This window comes from Myotis nattereri (assembly GCF_964212035.1).
Source record: "Myotis nattereri genome assembly, chromosome: 2".
NCBI lineage: Eukaryota > Metazoa > Chordata > Mammalia > Chiroptera > Vespertilionidae > Myotis > Myotis nattereri.
The window spans coordinates 144,151,833-144,176,287 of record NC_138076.1 but is presented as its reverse complement, the minus strand read 5'-3'; the positions used below and the strand labels follow the sequence as shown (position 1 = coordinate 144,176,287).

Genomic DNA, 24,455 nt, shown 5'->3' with positions numbered 1-24,455 from the left:
TTGATAAATATTTAACCAGACTCATCAGGTCCCAAATAAATAAAGGGCCCAAATAAAATCAGAAATGAAAGAGAAGTAACAAATGATACCAAAGACATACAAGGAATTAATTGCAAGAAAGTATTATGAACAACTATATGCCAACAAATTGGACATCCTAGATGAAAATGGATAAATTCCTAGAAACATACAATCTTCCAAAACTAAATAAAGAAGAATCAGAAAATCTGAATAGGCAGATTACAACCCATGAAATTGAAGCACTAATCGAAAAACTCCCTACAAATAAAAGTCCTGGACCAGATGACTTCACAGGTAAATTACACCAAACATTCAAAGAAAAACTAACATTTATCCTTTTCAAACTATTCTGAAAAATTCAAGAGAAGGAAAAACTCCCATGCTTATTTTACAAGGCCAGCATGATTCTAATTCCAAAACCAGATAAAGACACAACAAAGAAAGAAAATTATAGGCCAATATCCCTGATGAACATAGATGTTAAAATCCTCAAGAAAATATTAGCAGACCTGATCCAGCAATACATTAAAAAGATCATATACCATGATAAAGTGGGATTTATTCTGGGGATACAAGGCTGATAAAATATCCACAAATCAATAAGCATGATACCACATAAACAAACCCACAGAATCATATTAATAGAAGCAGAGAAAGCACTGTTTTTTTTTCAAGCTATAAGAGAACAATTATTTGGAAAATCAGAAAGGTAGAAGAAGTTATTCATAGAAGAAATGGGCTTAGGAAACAAGTTGTAGAGGAAAAGGAAGGACCTACGAGCTAAGGAGTGAGGAAGGTAAAGGGGGAAAGATGGGGAAAGAAAGGGAGAGGGTGGAGGGGAAAGGCTGAGGCATGATCCCAGGAGGGAGAGCCAATCCAGCACCCATTTATGATAAAAACTTTCAGCAAAGTGGGAATAGAGGGAACATACCTCATTGTAATAAAGGCCATATATCACAACCCTCAGCCAACATCATACTCAGAGGGCAAAAACTAGTAGCATTTCCTTTAAGATCAGGAAAAAGACAGGGATGTAAACTTTCATACTCTTATTCATCATAGTACTGGAAGTCCTAGCCACAGAAATCGGACAAGAAGAAATAAAAAGCATCCAAACTGCAAAGAAGGAAGTAAAACTGTCATTATTTGCAGATGACATGATATTGCACATAGAAAACCCTAAAGACTCCACCAAAAAACTACTAGATCTAATGAATCTGGCAAAGTAGTAGGATAAAAAGTTAATATTCAGAAATAAGGAAATAAGTGGCATTTCTATATACCAATAATAAACTATCAGAAAGAGAAACCAAGAAAGCAATGCCATTACCACTGCAACAAGGAAAATAAGGTAGCTAGGAATAAATTTGAGGTAAAAGACCTGTATTCAGAAACTATAAAACATTGAAGAAAGAAATTCAGGAAGATACAAATAAGTGAAAGTATATATACTGTGTTCATGGATTGGAAGAATTAACATTATTAAAATGTCTATACTATCTAAAGTAATCTATAGATTCACTGCAATTACTATTAAAATACCAATGGCATATTTTACAGATCTAGAACAAATATTCCAAAAATTCATATGAAACCAAAAAAGGCCCCAAATAACCCATCAATCTTGAGAAAGAACAAAGTTGGAGGGATTGCAATTCCAGATGTCAAGTTATACTACAAAGCCTCTGTATTCAAAATAGCATAATACTGTCTCAAGAACAGGGATATAGATCAGAACAGAGACCCCAGAAATTGACCCAAAAGAGGCAAGAGCATACAATGGAATAAAGACAGTCTCTTCAAAAAATGGTGATGGGAAAATTGGACAGGTACATGCAAAAATAAGAAATTAGACCACCATCTTATACCATACTCAAAATAGATAAAAGACTTAAGTCATGAAACCATAAAAATCCTAGAAGAAACCATAGGCAGTAAAATCTCAGACATCTCACATAGCAGTATGTTTGCCAATACATCTCCTACGGTAAGGGACACTAAGGAGAAAATAAAAAAATGGGACTACATCAAAATAAAAAGTTTCTGCACAGCAAAAGAAACAACAAAATGAAAAGGGAGCCCACTGTATGGGAAAACATATTTGCCAATGATATATCTAATAAGGAGTTAATTTCCAAAATATTTAAGGAACTCATACCATTTAACAAAGGACAAAAATTGAATCAAAAATAGGCAAAGGGCCAAAATGGATACATAGATGGCCATATAGATGGATATATAGAGACAGATGAAAAAATGCTCAGTCACTAATCATTTGAGAGATGCAAATCAAAACAACAATGAGGTGTCACCTCACACCTGTCAGAATGGCTATCATCATCAACAAATCCACAAATGACAAGTGCTGCTGAGGTTGTGGAGAAAAGGGAACCCTCAGCCACTGCTGGTTGGAATGCAGACTGGAACAGCAACTATGAAAAACAGTATGGATTTTCCTCAAAAAATTAAAAATGGAACTGCCATTTGACCCAGCGACCTCACTTCTAGGAATATATCTTAAGAAACCTGAAATACCAGGTTAGAAAAGAATATATGCACCCTTAGAATATATGCACCCCTATGTTCATAGCAGTGCAATTTACAATAGCTATGATCTGGAAATAGCCCAAGTGCCCATCAGCAGATGAGTGGATAAAAAAATGGTGCTACATTTACACAATGGAATACTATCTATATGTATAGATAACTACAACAGAACGACCAGATGGCCAGTCACTATGATGTGCACTGACCACCAGGAGGCAGACGCTCAATGCAGGAGCTGTCCCCAGCCCACAGGCTCTGATCACCAATGGGGCTTGCTAATCAACCTCCTGGTCCCTGCCCCTAGCCGGCAGGCCCCAATTGGGCAATTGGGACAGGAAACCAAGGGTGGGTGGTGGCAGGCACGGCCCATTTCTCAGGGGGGCTGAGGGTCAGCTCCCTCCTCGGCCGGTGGCCAACCTACTGGGTCCCTCCCCCTATCCCTCCCCCCAGCCAGCAGGCCCTGATTGGGGCCTGCTGGCCAACCTCCCAGTCCCTCCCCCTGGCCAGCAGGTCCTGATCACCCAATAGGACCAGGCCCCAGGCTGGGACAGGGAACTGGGCGTGGGTGGTGGTGGATGCGGGTGGTGAGGGAAGGAGGAGGCTGGGAGGCAGGGAACCTAATTGGCCCTGATTGCTGGCCAGGCCTAGGGAACCCACTCATGCACAAATTTCGTGCACTGGGCCTCTAGTGCAGCTATAAAGAAGAAGGATCTCTTACCCTTTGAGACACCATGAAGCAAAATAGGCCAGTCAGAGAAAGATAAGTATCACATGATCTCACTCATATGTTGAATCTAATGAACAAAATAAACTGATAAAAAGATAGATCCAGAGACATAGAGGCATGGAACAGGCTGACAAATCTCAGAGGGATGGGGGGGGGGGGGAGGGGATTGATGAGCCAAAGAACTTAAATATATCTATTTATATAAAAGCCTAAGCAACGGAATGACCAGAACGACTGGTTACTATGATGTGCACTGACCACCAGGGGACAGATACCCAATGCAGGAGGTGCCCCCTGGTGGTCAGTGTGCTCCCACAGTGGGAGTGCCACTCAGCTGAGACCCACCAGCCCGGTGGCAGCCACTCCCTCCCTCAGTAGTCCTGCAGGTCCAATATCAGAGAACGGTTGAGGCACCAATGGACCAGCACCGCTGGCATGATCCCAATGACACCACCAGCCTCCTGGAAGTCAGCCTTGGGCACTGGGGCCACTTCCCCTCCCTAGATGCTCCACAAGAAAGAAACAATATAAAAGCGGCCGCCAGGTGGCTCCTAACAACCAGCGTGAAAGTCAGAGGGACGGATACGGATCCCATGTCAGCAAGGGCATCCCACCACCCGCCTGGAGGGCCAATCGCATCCCAGCCTTCCACCCCACCCCCCTCAGAACCCCAACCATGCACAAATTTGTGCAATGGGTCTCTAATATATATATATATATATATATATATATATATATATATATATATATATATACACACACACAACACAACACACACAAACACACACACACACATAATCCATGGACACAGACAATAGTGTGGGGAAGGCCTGGGGGGGCAGGCAGGGCTGGGTAGAGGGGGTCAATGGGGAGAAAAAGGGACATTGGTAATACTTTCAACAATAAAGATAATTAAAAAAAAAAAACAGCATGTTACTGGCATAAAAACAAACATATAGATCAATGGAGCAAAATAGAGAGCCCAGAAATAAACCCATCCCCAACATTACTAATCATCAGAGAAAGGAAAATTAAAACCATGAGATATCACCTCATACCTGTCAGAATGGCTATCATCAATAAATCAACAAACAAGGGTTGTCAAGGATGTGGAGGAAAGAGAACCCTTGTACACTGTTGGTGGGAATGCAGATTGGTGCAGCCACTATGCAAAGCAGTATGGAGTTACCTCAAAAGAAAAAAAAAGGAACTGCCTTATGACCCAGCAATTCCACCTCTGGGAATTTAGCTGAAGAAACCCAAGACACTAATTTAAAATAATATATGCTAATTGCAGTGTTATTTATAGTAGTCAAGATTTGGAAGCAGCCCAAGTGTCCCTCAGAAGATGAGTAGATAAAAAGGCTATGATAGCCTGGCCAGCATGGCTCAGTGGTTGGCAGGGCTCAGTGGTTGAGCATCAACCTATGAACCAGGAGGTCGGGGTTCGATTCCTGGTTGGGGCACATGCCCAGGTTGCAAACTCAATCCCCGGTGTGGGACTTGCAGGAGGCAGCCAATCAATGATTCTCATCATTGATGTTTCTCTCTCTCCCTCTCCCTTCCTCTTTGAAATCAATAATAAAAATATATGGGGGGAAAAAAGCTATGGTACATTTACACAATGGAATACTACTCAGCTGTAAAAAGGAAGAACATTTTATCCTTCGTAATAGCATGGATGACCTGGAGAACATTATGCTGAGTGAAATAAGTCAGTCAGAAAAAATAAGTTCCATATGATTTCATTCACATGTGAAGTTTAATGAACAAACTGAACTAATAAGCAAAATAGAGACAGACTAGTAGAAAGCAGGTCAACAGCTTGGAAGGAGGGTTGTTAGTGGGGGAAGTGAGAAAAAAAAGAAAGAGAAAGAACTCATGGACACAGACAACAGTATGGAGATTATTGCAAGGGAGGTGGGAGGGAGTGGAAGGTGTAGAGGGCATATAAGTGGTGATGGGGGAAAAATAAAGAAAAAAAACAAGATGTAAGTATAAATGTACTTAAATATTTGATCAAGTGCAAAAGTAAAAGAAGAATGTAATCAATAAAAATTGGTGATGAGAAATGAAGATGCAAAAAAGAAATGTACTAATTACTTCATTGCTTATTCTAAGCAATCGATAGATACACATACACAGAATAAAGTTGAAAAAAATATAGAGACTATATGGTACAATATTTTAAATGAGCTGCAAAATAGAAATTTTTACATAAAATACATAGTAATAACTATGACCAAGCACAAAAGATTGAAATCATCTCAAAGATCCAGCAGAAAATTGGTTCATCTCGCAGGTGCCAGAATAGTCATTTCTAAATTTTCCTCTAAGGGTTTTATTATTGCAAGACAAGCCCCAGGTTGCCACTATGCCCTCTATGTGTGAGAACTCATTTATCCTCCCACTCTTTTTCCTAGTGGAATCCAGGAAAGGTTATCTGACTTTCTATGCCCAGGTGAGCAGAGGAAAGAAAATTTATTTCCTGAAAGGTATTATGACAGCTTTGGGCTAGATAGCGAAAACCAAACTATAGAGTTAACTTTGCCAGCTAGGAAATGAAGAGCAACTGAAAGCTTCTGAAAATAAAGATTCCATGAGAAAAGTGAGTAGATTCTGAAGATTAATTTGCAATGATCAGTGTAGGGGAGAGATGAAAATAAGAGATGTTGTAGAATCCTAGGTTACTGATACTATAACCATCTTGAGAAAGCAAACAGATATACATACATATATATATATATATATATATATATATATATATATATATGATGATTTATATAAGATGACAATGATTTAGAGACAGAATTAGTTCTAGAATTCACATCTCTTCCTATACGTTCATGCTCTCTGTAGCAGGCCAGACTGACTTTTACTAAAAGAAGATATATTGGACTTTATGGTTGGGTGCTGGTGGGACAGCAGAAATCAAATATAATAATAGTATGATGCCTGAGAGCTAGGAAAATGATGTCATTATTTTTGGGAAAAATATTTTCTATTTTAGAGAAAGACAAAGTATATGTCATTCTTTATTGACTTCCTTTTTTTCCCCCCTAGGCAATGCAGATCGTGAGGAAGCCATATGTATGTATTGTTGTCCTTTATTTCTTGAACAATTTAACTACTTTATGTGCAACCCAGCTTTCAATTGCTTTTTTATTGACAGATTATCAGTTTTGGTATCCAAGATGGGAAGTGCCCCGGCCACTTGTGTGTGACCCACTCTGCTTCTTAATTTTCTTTTTGAGAACACTAAGTTTTACATTATGTGCCACAGTTGTTTTGATAGTACAGTCTTATTTTCCAAATATATTAATGGAAGAACAGATGACATTTCCCCTTGAGGTAACAGAAAAAGAGGAAGAAGAGGAGGAGGAAGGGGAGGCAGAGGAAGAAGAAGAAGAAGAAGAGGAGGAGAAATCAGAGGAGGAGGAGAAGGATGAGGATGAGGATGAGGATGAAGATGACTAGGGTTAGGAAGATGAAGGATAAGATATTACCACCATCATAGGACAAAAGTGTAATACCAAAAAGCAACATTTTTTTTTGAGTTCAAATAAAAAAATATTTACAAGCCACTATTGCAATACCTTTTATTCCTTCTCATACTTATTCAACAAATTTAAATTTGAAAAACAAAGAAACAAACAAAAACATGTACTTTATTAGTAAGTATGGGAAGGTAAGCTCTTGGGAACTAAGAACATATAAAGAAGTGATGGTAGAAATGCTAAGATTTCACTATGTTGTCCTGATAAAGGAGAAAATTCCCATTTTCTAAATATGTTTCTATCTCTGTGTTTTTAAGATTTTTAACGTGTGTTAATAAATTTCTCAAGCATTAAGATTTACCCGTGAGGTATTCAAGACCATTCCAACTTCAAGACAACCATTTAATAGATAACTTTTGGTTTTGTTGTTTTTATCATTACTATCATCGTTGTTATTAGTAATGGTGATTGTGGTGGTGGTGATATTCTCCATGTGATGTCAGGGCACCAAATATTATTTATTTTTGTAATATATATGTTTGGAATGGTTTAAGTGGTACTTGTATATGCTGTTAGGAGATGAACTTATTATTCTACTTCATGTTCAATCTTTCATTAAAGCCTTGCTGTAATTCTTTATTAGGCTAAATAATTTGTTGCCACCAAGGGCTAATAAATGTCAAAGGCTTACTTAGTTATAATTGAGCAATCTGAATGCTTTTGAGTTTAGGTGATAAAATAAACTTTAAAAATAATTATTTACTTGTAGTTAATTCAAAGTAGTATAGTAAAGCCCAGTCGGTGTGGCTCAGTGGTTGAGCTCAATTCGTGAACCAGGAGGTCACCAATGAACCAGGAGGTCTCTGTTCCATTACTGGTCAGGGCACATGCCCAGATTGTGGATTCACTCCCCATTGGGGGGCATGCAGGAAACAGCCAATCAATGAGGCTCTCTCATCTTTGATGTTTCTATCCTTCTCACCCTATCCCTTCCTCTCTCTGAAATCAATAAAAACATTTTTTAAAAGTATAGTAAAAGTGCATAAATTAGTAATATAAATTAACTATTTTCAGCTAATACTAATGAATGAACTGAATAAAAACACCTAACATAGCAAAATACATCAAATCGTATAAACTGTATGTTAATAAACTCTATTCTGTGTATATGAAGTCAGTCTCTGTTGGGGAGCACATGAGACGTGGTTGGAAAGTTTGTAAGGAGGACGTTCTGAGAAAAGGGAAGTGTGTGGAAGGCCGCCTGCCCTGTTTATCGGAATTCCGACGTAGGGGAGTGTCAAAGGGGGTGCCCCTAATTATTCCTTGATGTTTCCAAACAAGTCTGTGCATGTGCAGACCCCTGGATGCTTACTGGAATCTTTATGCCTAATCTTTGGGTGCCCTTGCCTTGAGCACAATACAAACTCATGTGTCCTCCCAAGATTACTCACCCTACTCATTGTATCTAAAGATAAAAACTTCAATAAAGGCCTTGAGGCAGACAATTGAGGCTGTCTTGTTGCTATAGTCAGTCCCTTAGCCTCTCTTCACAGTGTCGGAGTAATCCATTCATCTGTCGCTCTGGGGCTGCTGGTCAGCCCTGGCAAACCTCTTTTCTCCCCAGACTCTTAAGAAATATAATATCCTGAGGAAGATAAAAGGGCTGGTTATTATAGTGATTTTATTTTTAAAAATTATTATTTTATATTCATATACCACTTCGTAGCTTCTAAAATATTTTCACATAATTATTTTATACTCAAAAGTACCCTATGGAGTTAGTATTGCTTCCATTTTTTAAATGGAAAAAAAAAACTGACTTTGGATTTGTGAAGTGGTTCAACTTAGGACAGAGGGCAAATTAACTTCTGAACATTCTGATGCATAAGTAGAAATTCTTTGAGATACCATGTTCAATTCCCAATATGACTAACTTCTACATTTCTACATCTACTCTTTAACATACTCCCCAGGCAATTTCATGGATTATGATTGCCTTAAGCCAGTGGCTGTTAACAGGGTGCAACTTTGCTACTCCCCTCCCCCACCCTGGGACATTTGGCAATATCTGGAAACATTTTTTTATTTTCATGACCAGAAAGGTACTGTTGGTATCTAGTGGGCAGGAATGCTGCTAAGCATCCTACAATGCTCAGGACAGCCCCAGAGCAAAGAATTATCTGATTCAAAATGTCCATAGTGCAGAGATCAAGAAATTCTGCTATAGGCTAGTTCCACCCTAAATGTGTGTAAGTTATGGATGCATTATATGTTATTAGAGGACTGTTGCATGGATTTGTGCACTGGTGGGGTCTCTCGGCCTGGTCTGTGCCCTCTCGCAATCCGGGACACCTCAGGGGATGTCAGAGAGCTGGTTTTGGCCTGATCCCTGCAGGCCATGCTGAGGGACCCCACTGGTACACAAATCCATACACCAAGCATCTGGTATGCATATAAGATCTTTGGTTAATCTCTTCCCGCCTTCCCCCCTCTCCCCCTCCCTCTGAGATTCATCAGTCTTTTCCATGTTTCCATGCCTTTGCATTAAGCGTCTGCTCCCTGGTGGTCAGTGCACATCATAGCTACAAGTTGAACAGTCAAATGGTCACTTAGGTTTCATATATATATATATATATATATATATATATATATATATACACACACACACACATATATATATATTAGACACCTGTTGCACAAAGATTCGCAAAATAGACCTTCCTTCCCCTGGCTGCTGGCACTGGTTTTCCTCTGGCACCCGGGACCCAGGCCTTTGGTCCAGCTGCAGTGGAGAAACCAAGCCTCTTCAGTCTACAGTCTTCAGCCTTCACTCTGGCTGGAGCCTTCAGTCTTCGCTCCGTGCCTGCGTATGCAAATTAACTGCCATCTTTGTTGGGTTAATTTGCATAGTTGCTCTGATTGGCTGGTGGGCGTAGCGGAGTGATACCAATTTGCACGTTTCTCTTTTATTAGTGTAGATATATATATGTATGTATTATATATAGATTATATTTCCTTAAACTCTCATTTTTCTAAAAATTGTTTCCCATCTCTTTTCTGCTTCTCTTTTATCACCTTTCCATATCCACAGGTTACCATAAAAGCTGCCATCTCCCTAGTTTGGGGATGGTCCACTAACCACAGCTCAGCCCAATTGTACTCTTGGGTTTAGGGATACAGACAGACATTCAAGGAAGGTTCTACTCAGTAGCTAAAGTTTTAATATGTAAATCTCTGAAGCTACTTATCAGACTGAATAGAAGGAAAGGATGAAATAAAAACAGAGAGAAGCAATAAAAGGCTGTTGTCTCTGATACCTACATTTATTCCAACCTTTCACATAATTTTTTTCCAAATTATGTCCTATTTCTATCCAGTAACTTTTCCTTTTTCTTAGGTTATTTTGAATTGGATTTCTGTAACTGATTCAAATGACAGAACATTCTCATTATAAACTTATTTTTATTAAAATTTTTATTATTCTGAAACACCATGAATAATAATGGCACTAAAACTTAGTCTATGAATGTCTTTCATATCATCATGTGATCAAAGGAATAGAATGTCTGCTTAAGTTTTATTTCCCAATAAAATTTGTTCCCAATTTGTTCTCAGTATCATCTCCAGCTCTCTCAGAACCACACACCCTATGTGCTTAGAATTTTTATTTTTATATTTATTACACAAATCACAGGTTGACTCCTTCAGCTAGCATAAGGGATTATTAGCATGAATCTTGGAGATGTCAGGGAAAATTACTCTTATTCTGTTTCCATGGCATTGAGATCAGGAATGTACTTGGACCAGGATATTCTGGCCTCGATAGTCTGGAATGATAGGTGAGCATTTGGTTCATTCCTTGACATGTATTCTATTCTGCATTGTAAAACTCTGAAACTTGAAATGCTTGCTCCTGGCCCTGGTAGGGTAACCTCCAGCAAATGTCTTTACTACATACATATAGGAATACTCCAGCATATAACTGTCCAGAGGAAGACAGATATGCTTCTAGGCCTTCATTCACTTATACCGTAACCTCTGCAACCATATATCTGCTAGTGAGGTTTAGTACTAGGAGGTTTGCACCCTCTTGGTCCTGGAGAATGTTGCTGGCCTTTCTGCCATTTATCCTGACATTTTTTTGTGTTCTTTATGAGAGTAAAACTTGTTTGATGTTTTCAAGTGTTTGTGCTTTGTCTATACATCAAACCATTTACATTGCCAATATAGCAGTCACGCATAGTGACAGCCAATGGAAATGACACAAAGACTCCATATCCAACTAGAGTCATAAATGTTTAGTGACTCTAGAGGTGGTAAGACCTGCAATTATTTAGCATAGTCATGAACCTTTTCTACATCATTCAACATAATGTTGCAGGGAAACCAGTTTGGTCAGCTATGGTGAGCTGGGGTGGAGTGGGCATTGTGACCTTTCCCTCCCTTTCCTAGCAGAAATTCAACGTTTTTGTCCTAAAAGTGGAAATTGCCAAAATCACATGCCCACTCAAATTCAAAGTACCGCCTGAGTGAGGGAAATGTGATTATGGGCAGTGTTAGACAAAATTCCTAAAAATATTTAAAATCTGAATAGTATTAATGATATTCCCTTTATTAAACAGACTAGAGGCCCGGTGCTCAAAAATTTGTGCACTCGGGGGGGAGGAGGGGTCCCTCAGCCTGGCCTGTGCCCTCTCGCAGTCTGGGACCCCTCGGGAGATAACGACCTGCTGGCTTAGGTCTGCTCCCGGGTGGCAGAGGGCAGGCCCAATCCCTAGGTGCAGCCCCTGGTCGGGCTCAGAGCAGGGCCGATTGGGGAGTTGGGGCGCCTTCCCCTGTCATGCACAGAGCAGGGCGTATCAGGAGGTTGCGAAGCCACCCTCAGTCACTCTCAGGGTAGGGCCAATTGGGGGGTTGGGGCACCGCCCCCTGTCACACTCAAGGCAGGGTCCATGGGGAGGTTGTGGCACCACCCCCTGTCACGCACAGAGCAGGGCCCATCAGGGGGGTTGGGGCTCCATACCCTGTCACGCACAGAGCAGGGTCAATCAGGGGTTGGGGAGCTCCCTCCTGTCATGCACAGAGCAGGGCCGATAGGGGAGTTGGGGCACCGCCCCCGTCACACTCAGGGAAGTGCGGATCAAGGGTTGGGGCGCCGCCCTCTATCACCCACCGAGCAGGGCTGATCAGGGGATTGGGGCACCGCCACTCTCACACTCAGGGCAGGGCAGATAGGGAGGTTATGGCTCTACCCCGTCACACACAGAGCAGGGCCCGTGGGGGGCGGGGGGGTTGGGGCGCCGCACCCTGTCACACACAGAGCAGGGCGGATAGGGAGGTTGTGGCCCCGCCCCCTGTCACACACAGAGCCGCAGGGTGATCAGGGGGTTTGGGCGCTGCCCCCTGTCACTCTGATCCCAGTGCTGGGGGGCATGTTACCCTTTTACTATATAGAATAGAGGCCTGGTGCATGGGTGGGGGCTGGCTGATTTGCCCTGAAGGGTGTCCTGGATCAGGGTGGGGATCCCCACTGGGGTGCCTGGCCAGCCTGGGTGAGGGGATGATGACTGTTTGCAGCTGGTCACAGACCCTTCAGGGTGGGGGTCCCCACTGGGGTGCCTGGCCAGTCTGGGTGAGGGGCTGAGGGCTGTTTTCAGGCTGGGACTGAAGCTCCCAACTGCTTCTTTTTTTCTTTTTTTTTTTTATTCTGGGCCAGCTTTAGCTCTGAGGCTCCAGCTCTTAGGCCTCTGCTCCTGAAAGCAGGTATCTGATTTGTTTCGGTTCTATAATCGAAACTCTGTATCAACTCCAGCTCTGAGATCCCAGCAGCTGAAAGCAGGTTTCTGGGGTTTTGTTTCGCTTCTATATTTGTTACAATGTTTGAAACTGCAGGTTCAGAGGCCAGCAAGGCAGGCGGGGAACGTTGGTTTCCTCCATCACTGAAGCAAGCAAGCCTCATGTTAGTTTCAAGCTGCCTGGCTGCCGGCCTCCATCTTGGCTGGCAGTTAATTTGCATATCTCGCTGATTAGCCAATGGGAAGGGTAGTGGTCGTACGCCAATTACCATGTTTCTCTTTTATTAGATAGGATTTCACAGACCTCATCATTAGAGAAAACCGTAATCAATAACCTCTGATTCATTCCAGTTGGGACAGTGCAGCTTTGGTGACTAGTCTGTCCCACACAGCACTAACCAATGCAGAAAATAAAATTGCACAGCTATAACTCGTAGGCTAAAGGAACCCTTGCTATGTGTCCTGGCAAGAATGTGCCAGTTTAGGGAAACAGGACCACAAAGTTTGCAGAGCACAGTCACACAATGGATCACTGGGCGTGATGGTATTTAAGTTACTCCAGCTTTCAAACCTTGGTTCCTGGTCTCATGTAATCTTCCTATTGGTGACATATACCTACAAAGTATTGCCTCTAACGTGGCATGTTAACTGTACCTCCAAAAGACCACCCCCAAGCTTTCTCAGGTCAGAAGTTTCTACACTGTGTAATGTATATAATACAACCAACCAGTGGATTTCATATTCAGAACTTCCCTTCTGAAAATCCTTCATTGTGAAGTGAGACTTCCGATGGAATGCTAGCTTGCGTGGTAACTTATTTCTGTGGACCAGGCACCCAGGAAACCCACACATGGGGGTTTTGGCTAAAAATTTGAGGGCAGAAAAGTCAAATTCATACCCAGAAAAGATGTTAAAATAGGTGTCTATTCCAAAGAAAATGAACCACTGGATCTTCCAGGGTGGAAGGAACTTGCCACCAACTGCCAGTTTGTCTCTGTAAACAATAGTGCTATGTCAGGGATTCAGCATTCATCTCTATTATTGGTAGATTGTACATACAGAGGTACCTAGATCAGCACTGATAAGTCAAAATCCATGCAAATGAACCTATGTGTGGCATTCATGAATCCCATTTACCCATCATGCTAATTTCCAGTGGACAAAGGACAAAGGCTGGCTAATGTCAACTGACGGAGTCATTTTGTCCTCTTGGTTGTTCAATGCCTCTGGTGCACATTAACCCGTGCAAAATCTTTACACACCATTCCCATTCCCATGTCTCCATTCACCTGCCTCTGCCCCAGATCCTCATATTTCTGGTCTTTCAATCCTTTTCTTTCTAAACTCCTAAGCTTTGGTGAAGCGTTTGCTACTGTCCATGCGTCCATATTCTCATCTCAGGCCACTTATGCTTCCAAACAAAGTGGATGACCAGGTGTGCCACTCAAAGCTCCATCTTGAAGATTTTTCTCTCACTGCTCTTTCAAGGCCACTCCTGAGGACATTGTCCATGTTTAGCTTGTACTCATATGTCAAACCAACCAATTTATAAATTAGGATTTGGTTTTCTTCCATTACCTTTATATAGCAATACAGGACCCCACTCAATATAGTCATAGGTGTGAACTGAAAAAGGACATTGGTATATGGTGGCGGGTGAAACGGAGGTCTAGGTTGTCTGCTCATATAGCTTACTCATGCCCTCTGGTCTTGCTTGGATTTGGTACCATGATGATGTCAACTCAGATCCTTTGTTTAACAGTTCCCCACGTGTATGAACATTCCTATTTTCAAGTATATATTCACTCAAGTAAATGCCCATGGGTCCCTTTTGCAAAGTACTAGGGAAATGTTTAAAGTGTACGCTAGTGGCTTTCTCCTGAGCACTCAGCCACCTCTTTAGTCAGTGCTTTCCAGGTGTGAAAACTGGCTCAGCTCTAGTAACTGAGCTAGGGAATATGATTTCTTACCGGTTGCTTTCCTGGATGTCTACTAAAATCAACTATGCCAGTGCAAAATCTCCTGATGGCAATGGCAACAGAATTAGAAATACAAGCAACTTATTAGTTGGTACCTGTAAAAATTGAGGTTTCAAAGAATACAGTATGGGAAGGGAGAAAAAAGAGTAACTTTACAGTGGAGAAATCTGATAAATGCTACCTCAGCCAGGAGCTCAGGGTCAACATCAATAGTGATAACGTATGTTGAATAGCATGCATCCATAATATGATCTGATGAAAATGGCATTTACCCCTGTGGTCTTCTTCCCAATAACATATAATCCCAGTCTAATCATGAGAAAAACAAATCCCAATTAAAGGACATTTTATAAGATTCTGATCAATGCTCCTTAAAACTGTCAAGGTCATCAAAAAAAACAAGAAAAACCTAAGAACCCATCAAAACTAAGAAGAGTCTAAGCTTAGACACATGACTACTAAATATAATATGATATTCTGAATGGGGTCCTGGAACATAAAATGGGCATTAGGTGAAAGGACATTAGGTCCTGAATAAAATGTGGATTTTAGTTAATGACAATGTGTCAATATTGGTTTATTATTTGTGACAAGTGTCCTGTAAAATGTTAATAAGGGGAAGTGGAAACTTTGGGGTATATGGAAACTCTCTGTTTTATCTTCCCAAATTTTTCTGTAAATCTAAAATTGTTATAAAATTTAAAGTTTTTTGTGAAAATAAAAACTATATTTGTGGCACATGAAAATTATATAAAATTCAAAATACGGTGTCTTTGAATAAAATTTTACTGGAACACAAACACACACAAAAGGCTGGTTATACGGAATTTTTTGACTGGAATCCGGATTCTTTGTCCATGGGAGTTGAAGAATGAATCCATGGACAGAGGGTAGTATTATTGAAGAACAAGTATAGACTCCCACATGGGGAGAGGGAAAGAGTCTCACAGAATGGACTCCCACATGGGGAAGGGGAAAGGGTCCCACTGAGTTCCTTTTTTCTAAGGCTTATAAAGGCTGCAGATCCTGGTGCCCTGATATCCCCTCTGATTGGTCACTATTCCCTTAGGCTGGTTACTGTAGTTACTCCTAGACTCAAAGATCTAACTCACAAGGGACATGTGAGGTTCTCCCTACCACCTCCCTCCTTATTGTTTTCCTGTTCCCTTTGGGCTTTCTTCTTCTCCTTCTGGATGAAGGGCTTCCTTCTCTTTATTTTGTAAATACAGACCTTTTGCTGTTCCCAGCTCCCTCATTCTATGGAGATGTACCTGTTGCAGCTTTTCAGCTCTCCTAGTCTATGGAAATATACCTTCTGCTGCTCTGCAGCCCTGTGCTTCCTCCATGGTCCCCTTAATTTCTAAAACCTGTCTTTTTCATCCCGAAAAATTCCTGTTTCACTGGGAGAGCAAGAGTAGATAGGGAAAGCCTTCAGACTGCAATGCACCTGTGAAATTCAGTTGGCAGAGGCTCAGAATGCAATACAACTCAGAAAAGCTCAGCCCACACAAGGGGGAGGAGCTGTGGTGCCTACACCCTCCATGGAGATATTTCAAGTTGGAAGTATTCATTGAGCAGAGATGGCTTGTAGGGCTGTCATGCTCAGTCACTGACAGGGGGAGAGTGTAGCTTGGCTAAGGTGCTATAGAAGACCCCAAAGGCGTGGCAGCGGGGGCTCTCAGTACTGCACTCCTCCAGGCAGTTTCAGTCTTAAAGGGAAATGTGGGGGATGTGCCTCCATGTTGCCACAGTGGGTAAAGGGGACCTGCCTACAGTAGCTGACACTTCACATGTGTCAATGCAAATATGCAGCATAGATTACAGCAGCGGTTCTCAACCTGTGGGTCGCAACCCCTTTGGGGGTCGAACTGCCCTTTCACAGGGGTCGCCTAAGACCATCGGAAAACACATATATAATTACATATTGTTTTTGTGATTAATCACTATGCTTTAATTATGTTCAATTTGTAACAATGAAATTGGGGGTCACCACAACATGAGGAACTATATTAAAGGGTCACGGCATTAGGAAAGTTGAGAACCACTGGATTACAGCTCCCAAGGAGGAGATGAGGGTGACAAAAAAAGGGGCCACCTACTGAATCTGACAAGCTCAGGGGAGGCCTGCATGGTGGGCCTAACAAACTCAGAGACCAAAAGTAACCACACAGGATGGTCTGAACATAAAAATTCCTAACTAAAGGTGGGTGATGGTAGGTAGTCACACCCAGACCTATAGCTTCCTCGACAGAAGTCAGTCCTTACCTCATGTGAGCCTGTCTATTGTCTTTTAGCACCTAACATACCTTTGAAATGCCAGAGCAATCTTCTTTTCTAGACCCCTGAAGCACAATCCCCTTCACCAGAGAGTCCATTTCTATGGACTGTAAATGCTGGCTGTCCTGTACGCACCAGTGTGAAAGAAGCATGTGTCTCTCTCCATGTTGCTCTTGATCCAATCCCAGGGATGTCCCCACTTTGCTTTCATCAGCCCCCTTAATCTACCACCAATAGATTTCATGTAAACCTCCTTATGTCTCCTGCTTTGATTCTAATGTTTAAAATAAACTGCAGAACTGCCATTCTCTGGAGCATTTTCTCAATCCATTGAGAAACTTCCTGGCAGTTGTTGTCAATTTGGCTCAAATAAACTCATAAAAATTATCTACATATTTGGATGTTTCTTATGTCAACAAGGGGAGAATAATTGCAAAAAGGGGTGGCGGGATTCTAGTTACTAAAGAGTCTGAGATTAAACTCTCCTCTATGAGAAAAATAATTTCTGAAGGATGAGATAAAAATCCCAAATGACCGGCAGGCTGAATCTGTATGATGAGGTCATGGTATAATGGCCTGAGGATCAGAGTTTCAGCGTACTGGGTTTGATGTACAATGTAACCCTGGTCCTACCTAGGACCATATAATCAATACTGAGGGGAGAGAAAGATGCAATGGTGAAAGAGTGAAAGGTGCTAGATTAGTAAATCAGTAACAAATGCTGAATATGAGCGCCCTTTGTTGGTATGGATGGTATGAGTGAGTAGGAAATCTGCTGCTGCCACTGAAAGTAAGGAAAGCTCCATTAGGTAGGAATCTGGAGTAATCAAAGCTGAAAGACATAGGAAGTTTTAACAATACAGACCCCGCCTCCCCCCTGTGTGGCACAAAAGGAAATTGTACTTCTGAAAGAAGAGAAGTGCTACAAGGCAGAACATTGGGTTTTTAGACCTAATGACCCTTAAACAGAGCTATTCCTTAAACACTAATTCAAAAGAATAATATGCACCTCTAAAAAATTCACCCCTGTGTTCATTGCAGCATTATTTACAATAGCCAAGATTTGGAAGCAAGACAAGTGCCCACCATTAGATGAGTGGAGAAAAAGCTGCAGTACATTTACACAAGGGAGTACCATGCAGCTGTAAAAAGGAGGATCTCTTATCCTTTGAGACAGCATGGAGGGACCTGGAGAGCATTATGCTAAGTGAAATAAGCCAGTCAGAGAAAGATAAGTATCACATGATCTCACTCGTATGTGGAATCTAATGAACAAAATAAGCTGATGAACAAAATAGATCCAGAGACATGGAAGCATGGAACAGACTAACGAATCTCAGAGGGCAGGGGGTGGTGGAAAGAGATTAACCAAAAAATTTATATGCATATATGCATAACCCATGGACACAGACAAGGGATACTACTTTTTACATAATGGGATACTACTCTGCTGTAAAAAGAAAGAAAAATTTTCCCTTTTCAACAGCATGGATGGACCTGGAGAACTCTGATTAAAGAGTCTGAGGTAATCTCAGACTCTTCAATCAGAAATAAGCCAGTTGCATAAAGACTAGTACCATAAAATTTCACTCATATATGGAAATTACATTTTTTTAAAAATTTTATTTATTTTAGAAAGGAGGAAGGGAGAGAGGGACAGAGACATCAATGAGAGAGAAACATTGATTGGCTACCTCCTGCAGGCCCCCTGCTGGGGATCAAGCCCACAACCCAAGCATATGCCCTGACTGGAAATCTAACTGGAGACATCTTGGTTCCTGGGTTGGTGCTCAACTTCTGAGCCACACCAGCCTGGCTATGGAATTTAATAAACAAACTGAACTACCAAGTAAAATAGAGACGCATGGAGGATGGAAGAGGGCATATCACACTAAAGAGTTTTTGAACAACAAAGAAAACCATCAACAAAATGAACAGACAACCCACTGAATGGGAGCACATATTTGCCAATGACACATCTGATAAGGGGTTAATATCCAATATTTATAAAGAACTTACAAAACACCAAAAACAAAACACAATCCAATTTAAAAATGGGCTAAAGATCTGAATAGACACTTCTCCAAAAAGGACATACAGATGGTCAATCCCATATAATAAAAGCCTAAGCGGTGTTGTGACATCATCACAAGATGGCTGCCCTCATGTCATCACAAGATGGCTGGCAGGAGAGGGCAGTTGGGGGCAACCAGGCCTGCAGGGGAGGGCAGTTGGGGGCAATTGGGCCAGCAGGGGAGCAGTGAGGCATCAATCAGGTGGCAGGGGAGTGGTTAGGGGGCGATCAGGCTGGCAGGCAGAAGCGGTTAGGGGCAATCAGGCAGGCAGGCAGGCGAGCGGTTGGGAGCCAGCAGTCCCGGATTGTAAGAGGGATGTCTGACTGCCAGTGGGATCCGGACTAAACTGACAGTCAGACATCCCCCAAGGAGTCCCAAATTGGAGAGGGTGCAGGCTGGTTTGAGGGACACCCCCCCCATCCCCCATGCACAAATTTTGTGCAACAGGCCTCTAGTAGACATATGAAAAGATACTCAAGCCTGGCCAGTGTGGCTCAGCAGCTAAGCATCAACCCAGGCACCAAGAGGTCACAGGTTCATTCCTAGTCAGGGCACATGCCCGGGTTGCTGGCTCGATCCCCAGTGGGGGGCGTGCAGGAGGCAGCTGATTAATGATTCTCTCTCATCATTGATGTTTCTATCTCTCTCTCCCTCTCTCTTCCTCTCTCTGAAATCAATAAAAACATATATTTTTTTAAAAAAGACAAGAACCAAGGTCTAAGACTTCAGAGCCGAAAGTTTATTTAGAAAGTCACAGAAGAAGAAGTGAGCCTAGAAGAAATGGGCTCTGGAAACAAGTTACAGAAGCAAAAGAAGGGTCCTTGGAGCTTAGCACAAGAGAAAGGCAAGGAAAACGCATCCAGGAGGAGGGAGTGGGGAAAAGGGTGGAACTGCTCCGCAGACTGAGCTGAGCTGGGTCCTTCATCCCGAGGGCTTTGATCTGGGGTCTCAGGGGTGGATCTAAATAGGATATTCACCAGCTTTCCCAAGGGGCCTCCAGTCATTGAGGCGGGTCCTGATGTCAGCCATGGCATAGCTCTGCCTGGTTTTGCTGCTTTTCTGGGCCTGGAGCTGAAACACAGTTGAGGCCTACACACATCTCCAGTGGCTAACGCTTAAGGGAGCGGCTGCTCAAGGGCTTGGTAGTGTTACCGGTTGCTAGGCAGCTGGGCTCTTTGCTCAGATGATCCTCAGCACCTGACCCACCCTCCTGCTCTGCCTAGGCCTATCCCCTCAATCAACACTCATTTTATTCTTTACTGTTTCTCAGAATTAGTCCATGGTTGCACATCTCAGTTAAACATTGGTTGGATATGAGAAAGAAAGAAAATAATTTCCAAATTTTTACTTTCATTTTTCAAAAGAAAACCCTATTTAGTTTTTTTTCCCCTCTCTGACTACTTCAGAACCACAGCTGGCAGAACATGTTTTAGAAGATGCTTTAGCAAAGAAACTGAAAAAAAAAAAAAAAAAAAAAAAACAGAAACAGAAAGCGGAGAACTAAAATGTCCAAAGGAAACAGCAAAATTGTGGTTGAAACCACATTTCATCTGGGTTGAGCAAGTGGAAAAGAATTTTCTTCTTAGAAGTGAGACATTAACTATGCTAAAATGTGTAGCCAATTGAACAGTGTAAACACTGATTGGGTAAGTCTCAATGCTGTAAGATTATATTGGTTACAACATTTATATCTTGTGTTTCTACCTATAAACATTTGAGTTATGTTCAGATGCACTAACAAGTTTTGCTTATGAATGACTGACTAGCAGCATTATTCAATATGATGTAAACACTTCATAAACATAAGCACTAACCTATTAATATTTATTCATTTCTGAATTTTTATTTACTTAGAAAGTACATTTATCTCGCTTAAATGTATAATGATGTTTAAAATTTACCTATCACAATTATCTTAGGATAATTGGTATTAGAAGAGGACTGTTTCAAGAAAATATACTTTAAATGAGGACCAAAATTTAAAAAGAAAATGTAAAGAAAAAAAATCTCAATAGAAAAAATATCCTCGGGTGAGGATTAACCCCCCCAAAATTTTTTGACCAATTTAATTCTACTCAACATTTTACTTGTCAACAGCTTTTTTCTTTTTTTAATCCTCACCCAATATTTTTCCACTGACTTTTAGAGAGAGTGGAAAGGAGGGAGGGAAGAGGAGATAGGGAGAAAAAAAACATTGATGGGAGAGTGACACATCTGATTGGTTGCCTCCCTCATGTGCCGATGCTCTAACCACTGAACACACCAGCCAGGGATGTCGACAGCTTTTTTAAAAATTTCTAAAATCTTAAATCTTTATTAGGAATTGCAATCTCACTAATGTTGCAATTGATTTATTCTATTGCATTTACCTTGTATTGTAAGATGACAGTATGTGAAATTAACAAGAAAGCTACAAAGATGTTGAGTCTTCCTGTTAGGATTAAGTGTTAATGATACAGGAATAGGAATGTTTGAATTGGAAATTACTCCATATACATTTATTAGCAAGTGTTTCTGTGTTTGTGTTTGACTGCTTTAGCTGCCCGAGGCCAGCTTGTACTGTGGAGAATTGAATATAAATACTTGGATAATGAAGAGGCCTATATTTTAATTGTTACACAAGAATATGTTAGGCCCGGCCAGTGTGAGTCAGTAGTTGAGCGTCGACCTATGAACTAGGAGATCATGGTTCAATTTCTGGTCAGGGCACATGCCGGGGTTGTTGACTGGATCCATAGTGAGGGGCATGCAGGAGGCAGCCCATCAGTGATTCTCTCTCATCATTAATGCTACTATCTCTCTCTCCCTTTCCCTTCCTCTCTGAAATCAATAACAATATATTAAATAAAATGTTAGTACAGAATCTATAGAATCTTCTAATAATGAGGATAGGTTGTCAATAACTTCTTTCTAATCTCACATAAATGAGAAACTTAAATTTACTATATAGTTTGGAGAATTAAAAAAAACAAACTATTATTTTAAGTATATGTCTATACACAAAGTTCCTAGTTGAAAATATTCCTAAATTCTATCAGTCCATACTTTTGTTAGTCGCTATATTCATACTAATAGTTATTTATTTAAAACGTCACTGTCTAATAGAAATATATGAAAACCACACAGGTTATTTTAAATTTTGTTGTAGCTACATTATAAAAGTAAAAAGAAGCAGGTGAAATGAATTTTTATAATAGATCTTATTTAATCCAACATATCACAAATATTATCATTTCAACATGTAATCAATATTAAAAGTATTGAGGAGGTATTTTGCATTCTTTCATATCAAGTCTAAATTCCAGTGTATGTTTTACACTTAGAGCACATTCCAATTTAGACCAGCTACATTTCCAGTGTTCAGTAGTCCTTCAAGCACCAGGTGAGAGGCTTGTGAGCACCAGGAATAAGGAGAGCGGATATGGAAGCAGCGGCAGGGCCAGTGCTTGAGAGATGGAAGGGAGAACACTTTGGCCAAAGAGTAAGAATTTGGAGGTAGAGCACTTCCCGATGGAGTTTGGAAGTAGCCAGACTCTGTTGTGGGCTTTAGGAACAGCACCAGGTGTCTGACCAGGGGGGTCAGACCAAACCTGGGTTCAGCAACCTCAGTACTGGGTATCTGGCTAGGAAAGAATTCAGAGCAAGACCCAAACTGTAAGAGAACATTTACTGGGTAAATTGTGCAGGTAGAAAAAGTAATTGCTGGAAGAAATGGGCTTAGGACACAAGTTATAGAGCTAAAGGAAGGGCCCTTGCAGCTTGGGAGTGAGGAAGCTGATGGTAATGTGACTGGAGGGGAGTGGGGAAGGGAAAACGGGGACAGGCAAGGGTGTGTTCCAAGGAGGGAGAGCAAGCTGGGTCCTAGGTCCTAAAGGTTTTAAGGGCAGAGATTTTATGGGAGGTCTCAGTAGAAGATCTCAGTAGAACATTCAGCAGTTTTCCAGGTGTGTCTTTTCAGGGTTGTGGTCTCCACTGATTGGTTCGCACTAAGAGTGTGTGTGTGTGTGTGTGTGTGTGTGTGTGTGTGTGTGTGTGTGGCAGGGGTGTCTTTATTCAATGCAGTTGGTCCTAAGGCTGGTTTTGTTGCTTATTTGGGCCTGGTGCTGAAACACAATTGAGGCTTAGATGTTATCTCTAGGGAGGAAAGTCAGGGGTTCCAAACCTCCTTACCAGTGATATGCTAGGGGAGGAAAAGTCACCCTGGGGGCAGGAAGGGGGAGAGAGGTCCCACCCTACAATTATCCTGTGCTAGGCCCCTGGGGCTTTTCATCCTGAAGACCTTCTGTACCTGGCTCTGCTCATGTCTGTCTAACTGCCTACAACTCCAGCTGGTAAAGCCCAGGATATGTCCATGTGAATTATTTATTCAAATCAATGAAGTTGAGTTGTGGGCAGAGTGTTAGGTAATTCAAACAGAGACAAAGACAGTGGCAGGGAAGGTCTGAGGATGATGATGGCAAAAGTAGAATTCAGTATAAATGAATATCATAGCCCTCAAAGAAACAGAGGAAAGGCTGTGTAGTAATGGTCTGGAAGCAGCAGTACAAAGCTGGGCAGATTTGGGTCCCAACATCCTAAGATACAGTGAATGAGAGTGATTGAGTGCCTTCGGCCTAAGCAGGTAGCCACAGAGCAGATGTCATCAGGGCAAAGAGAAACATCATGGTGTAAAATCGGTCCTCAAACTTTGGCCATATCTGAGAAACACTGTGGAGGGCTGCTTAAAAGCACTCATGGTTTGTACAGGGTGGATATTCTAATGCACAAGATGTGTGAGTCATTGGTATAAAGAAGAAAGATAACGCTGAGTTTAATTCACTTCTTTACTAACTGTGTGAACTTGAACAAATTACTTAATGCTGGCCCTCAATTTCCTCATCAAAAAAATGCAGCATTACAATACATACTCTCTAGGATTACAATGAAGTAAACAGTAACTGAGAACATGCTGGGCCGTGCGATACCATGAGATGAAAAGTGTAAGGCCATGGATCGCTGTCATAGGGATTGGCAGAAGATAGCTGCCCTCTGAGTAGGTGGCATAGTGTGACATACAACCATTAGACTTCCTCAGTTTTGGACAGAGTAGAAGCTAACCGGCAGAAGGGGAAGGCATGTTGCTATTGGTAACGGCACACCAGCTCTCTGGGTCTGTCTACAAAAGAGCTGATTTTCCTGTACAATTTGTACAGCTTCCGAGTGGCTGCTGGTGTGACTGCTGAAGACTGTGAGTCACCCTCTGAATCACCCCAGCAGAGAGGCCCTGCAGGAACTTGAGAGGGTGCATAGCAAGAACTTACTCAAATCAGAACAGCGTGACTCCATGGAGAAACAGAAAAGGGAACACCAGGCAGATTTTATGCTGAAATTGAGCTAACTCGTATTTGGACCATTACAAATTAAGAAACACAGCAAAGAGCATGTGAACCTTCAGTAGATATCTCTCTCTGAAACATGTCTATGCTAAAGAAAGTTTTGAGAATTATTTGTAGGAGAAATACAGCAATGTTTAAGAGTTTAGAAATGTCTGGTACTCA

At 41.5% G+C, this 24,455-nt stretch overlaps 1 protein-coding gene across 1 annotated transcript in view; it reads left to right on the top strand.

Annotated features, from left to right (window-relative positions):
- GLIPR1L2 (GLIPR1 like 2) overlaps positions 1-7,392 on the top strand; it is a gene marked incomplete at its 5' end in the record, with an annotated part of 32,644 nt that extends 25,252 nt beyond the window's left edge. The window contains 2 exons of the mRNA XM_081083391.1: positions 6,359-6,385; positions 6,468-7,392. Of these exons, the coding sequence (XP_080939517.1) occupies positions 6,359-6,385; positions 6,468-6,772 (332 nt within the window). The 3' untranslated portion in view covers positions 6,773-7,392. The remainder of the gene's footprint in view (positions 1-6,358; positions 6,386-6,467) is intronic.
- Between the last annotated feature and the right edge of the window lie 17,063 nt (positions 7,393-24,455).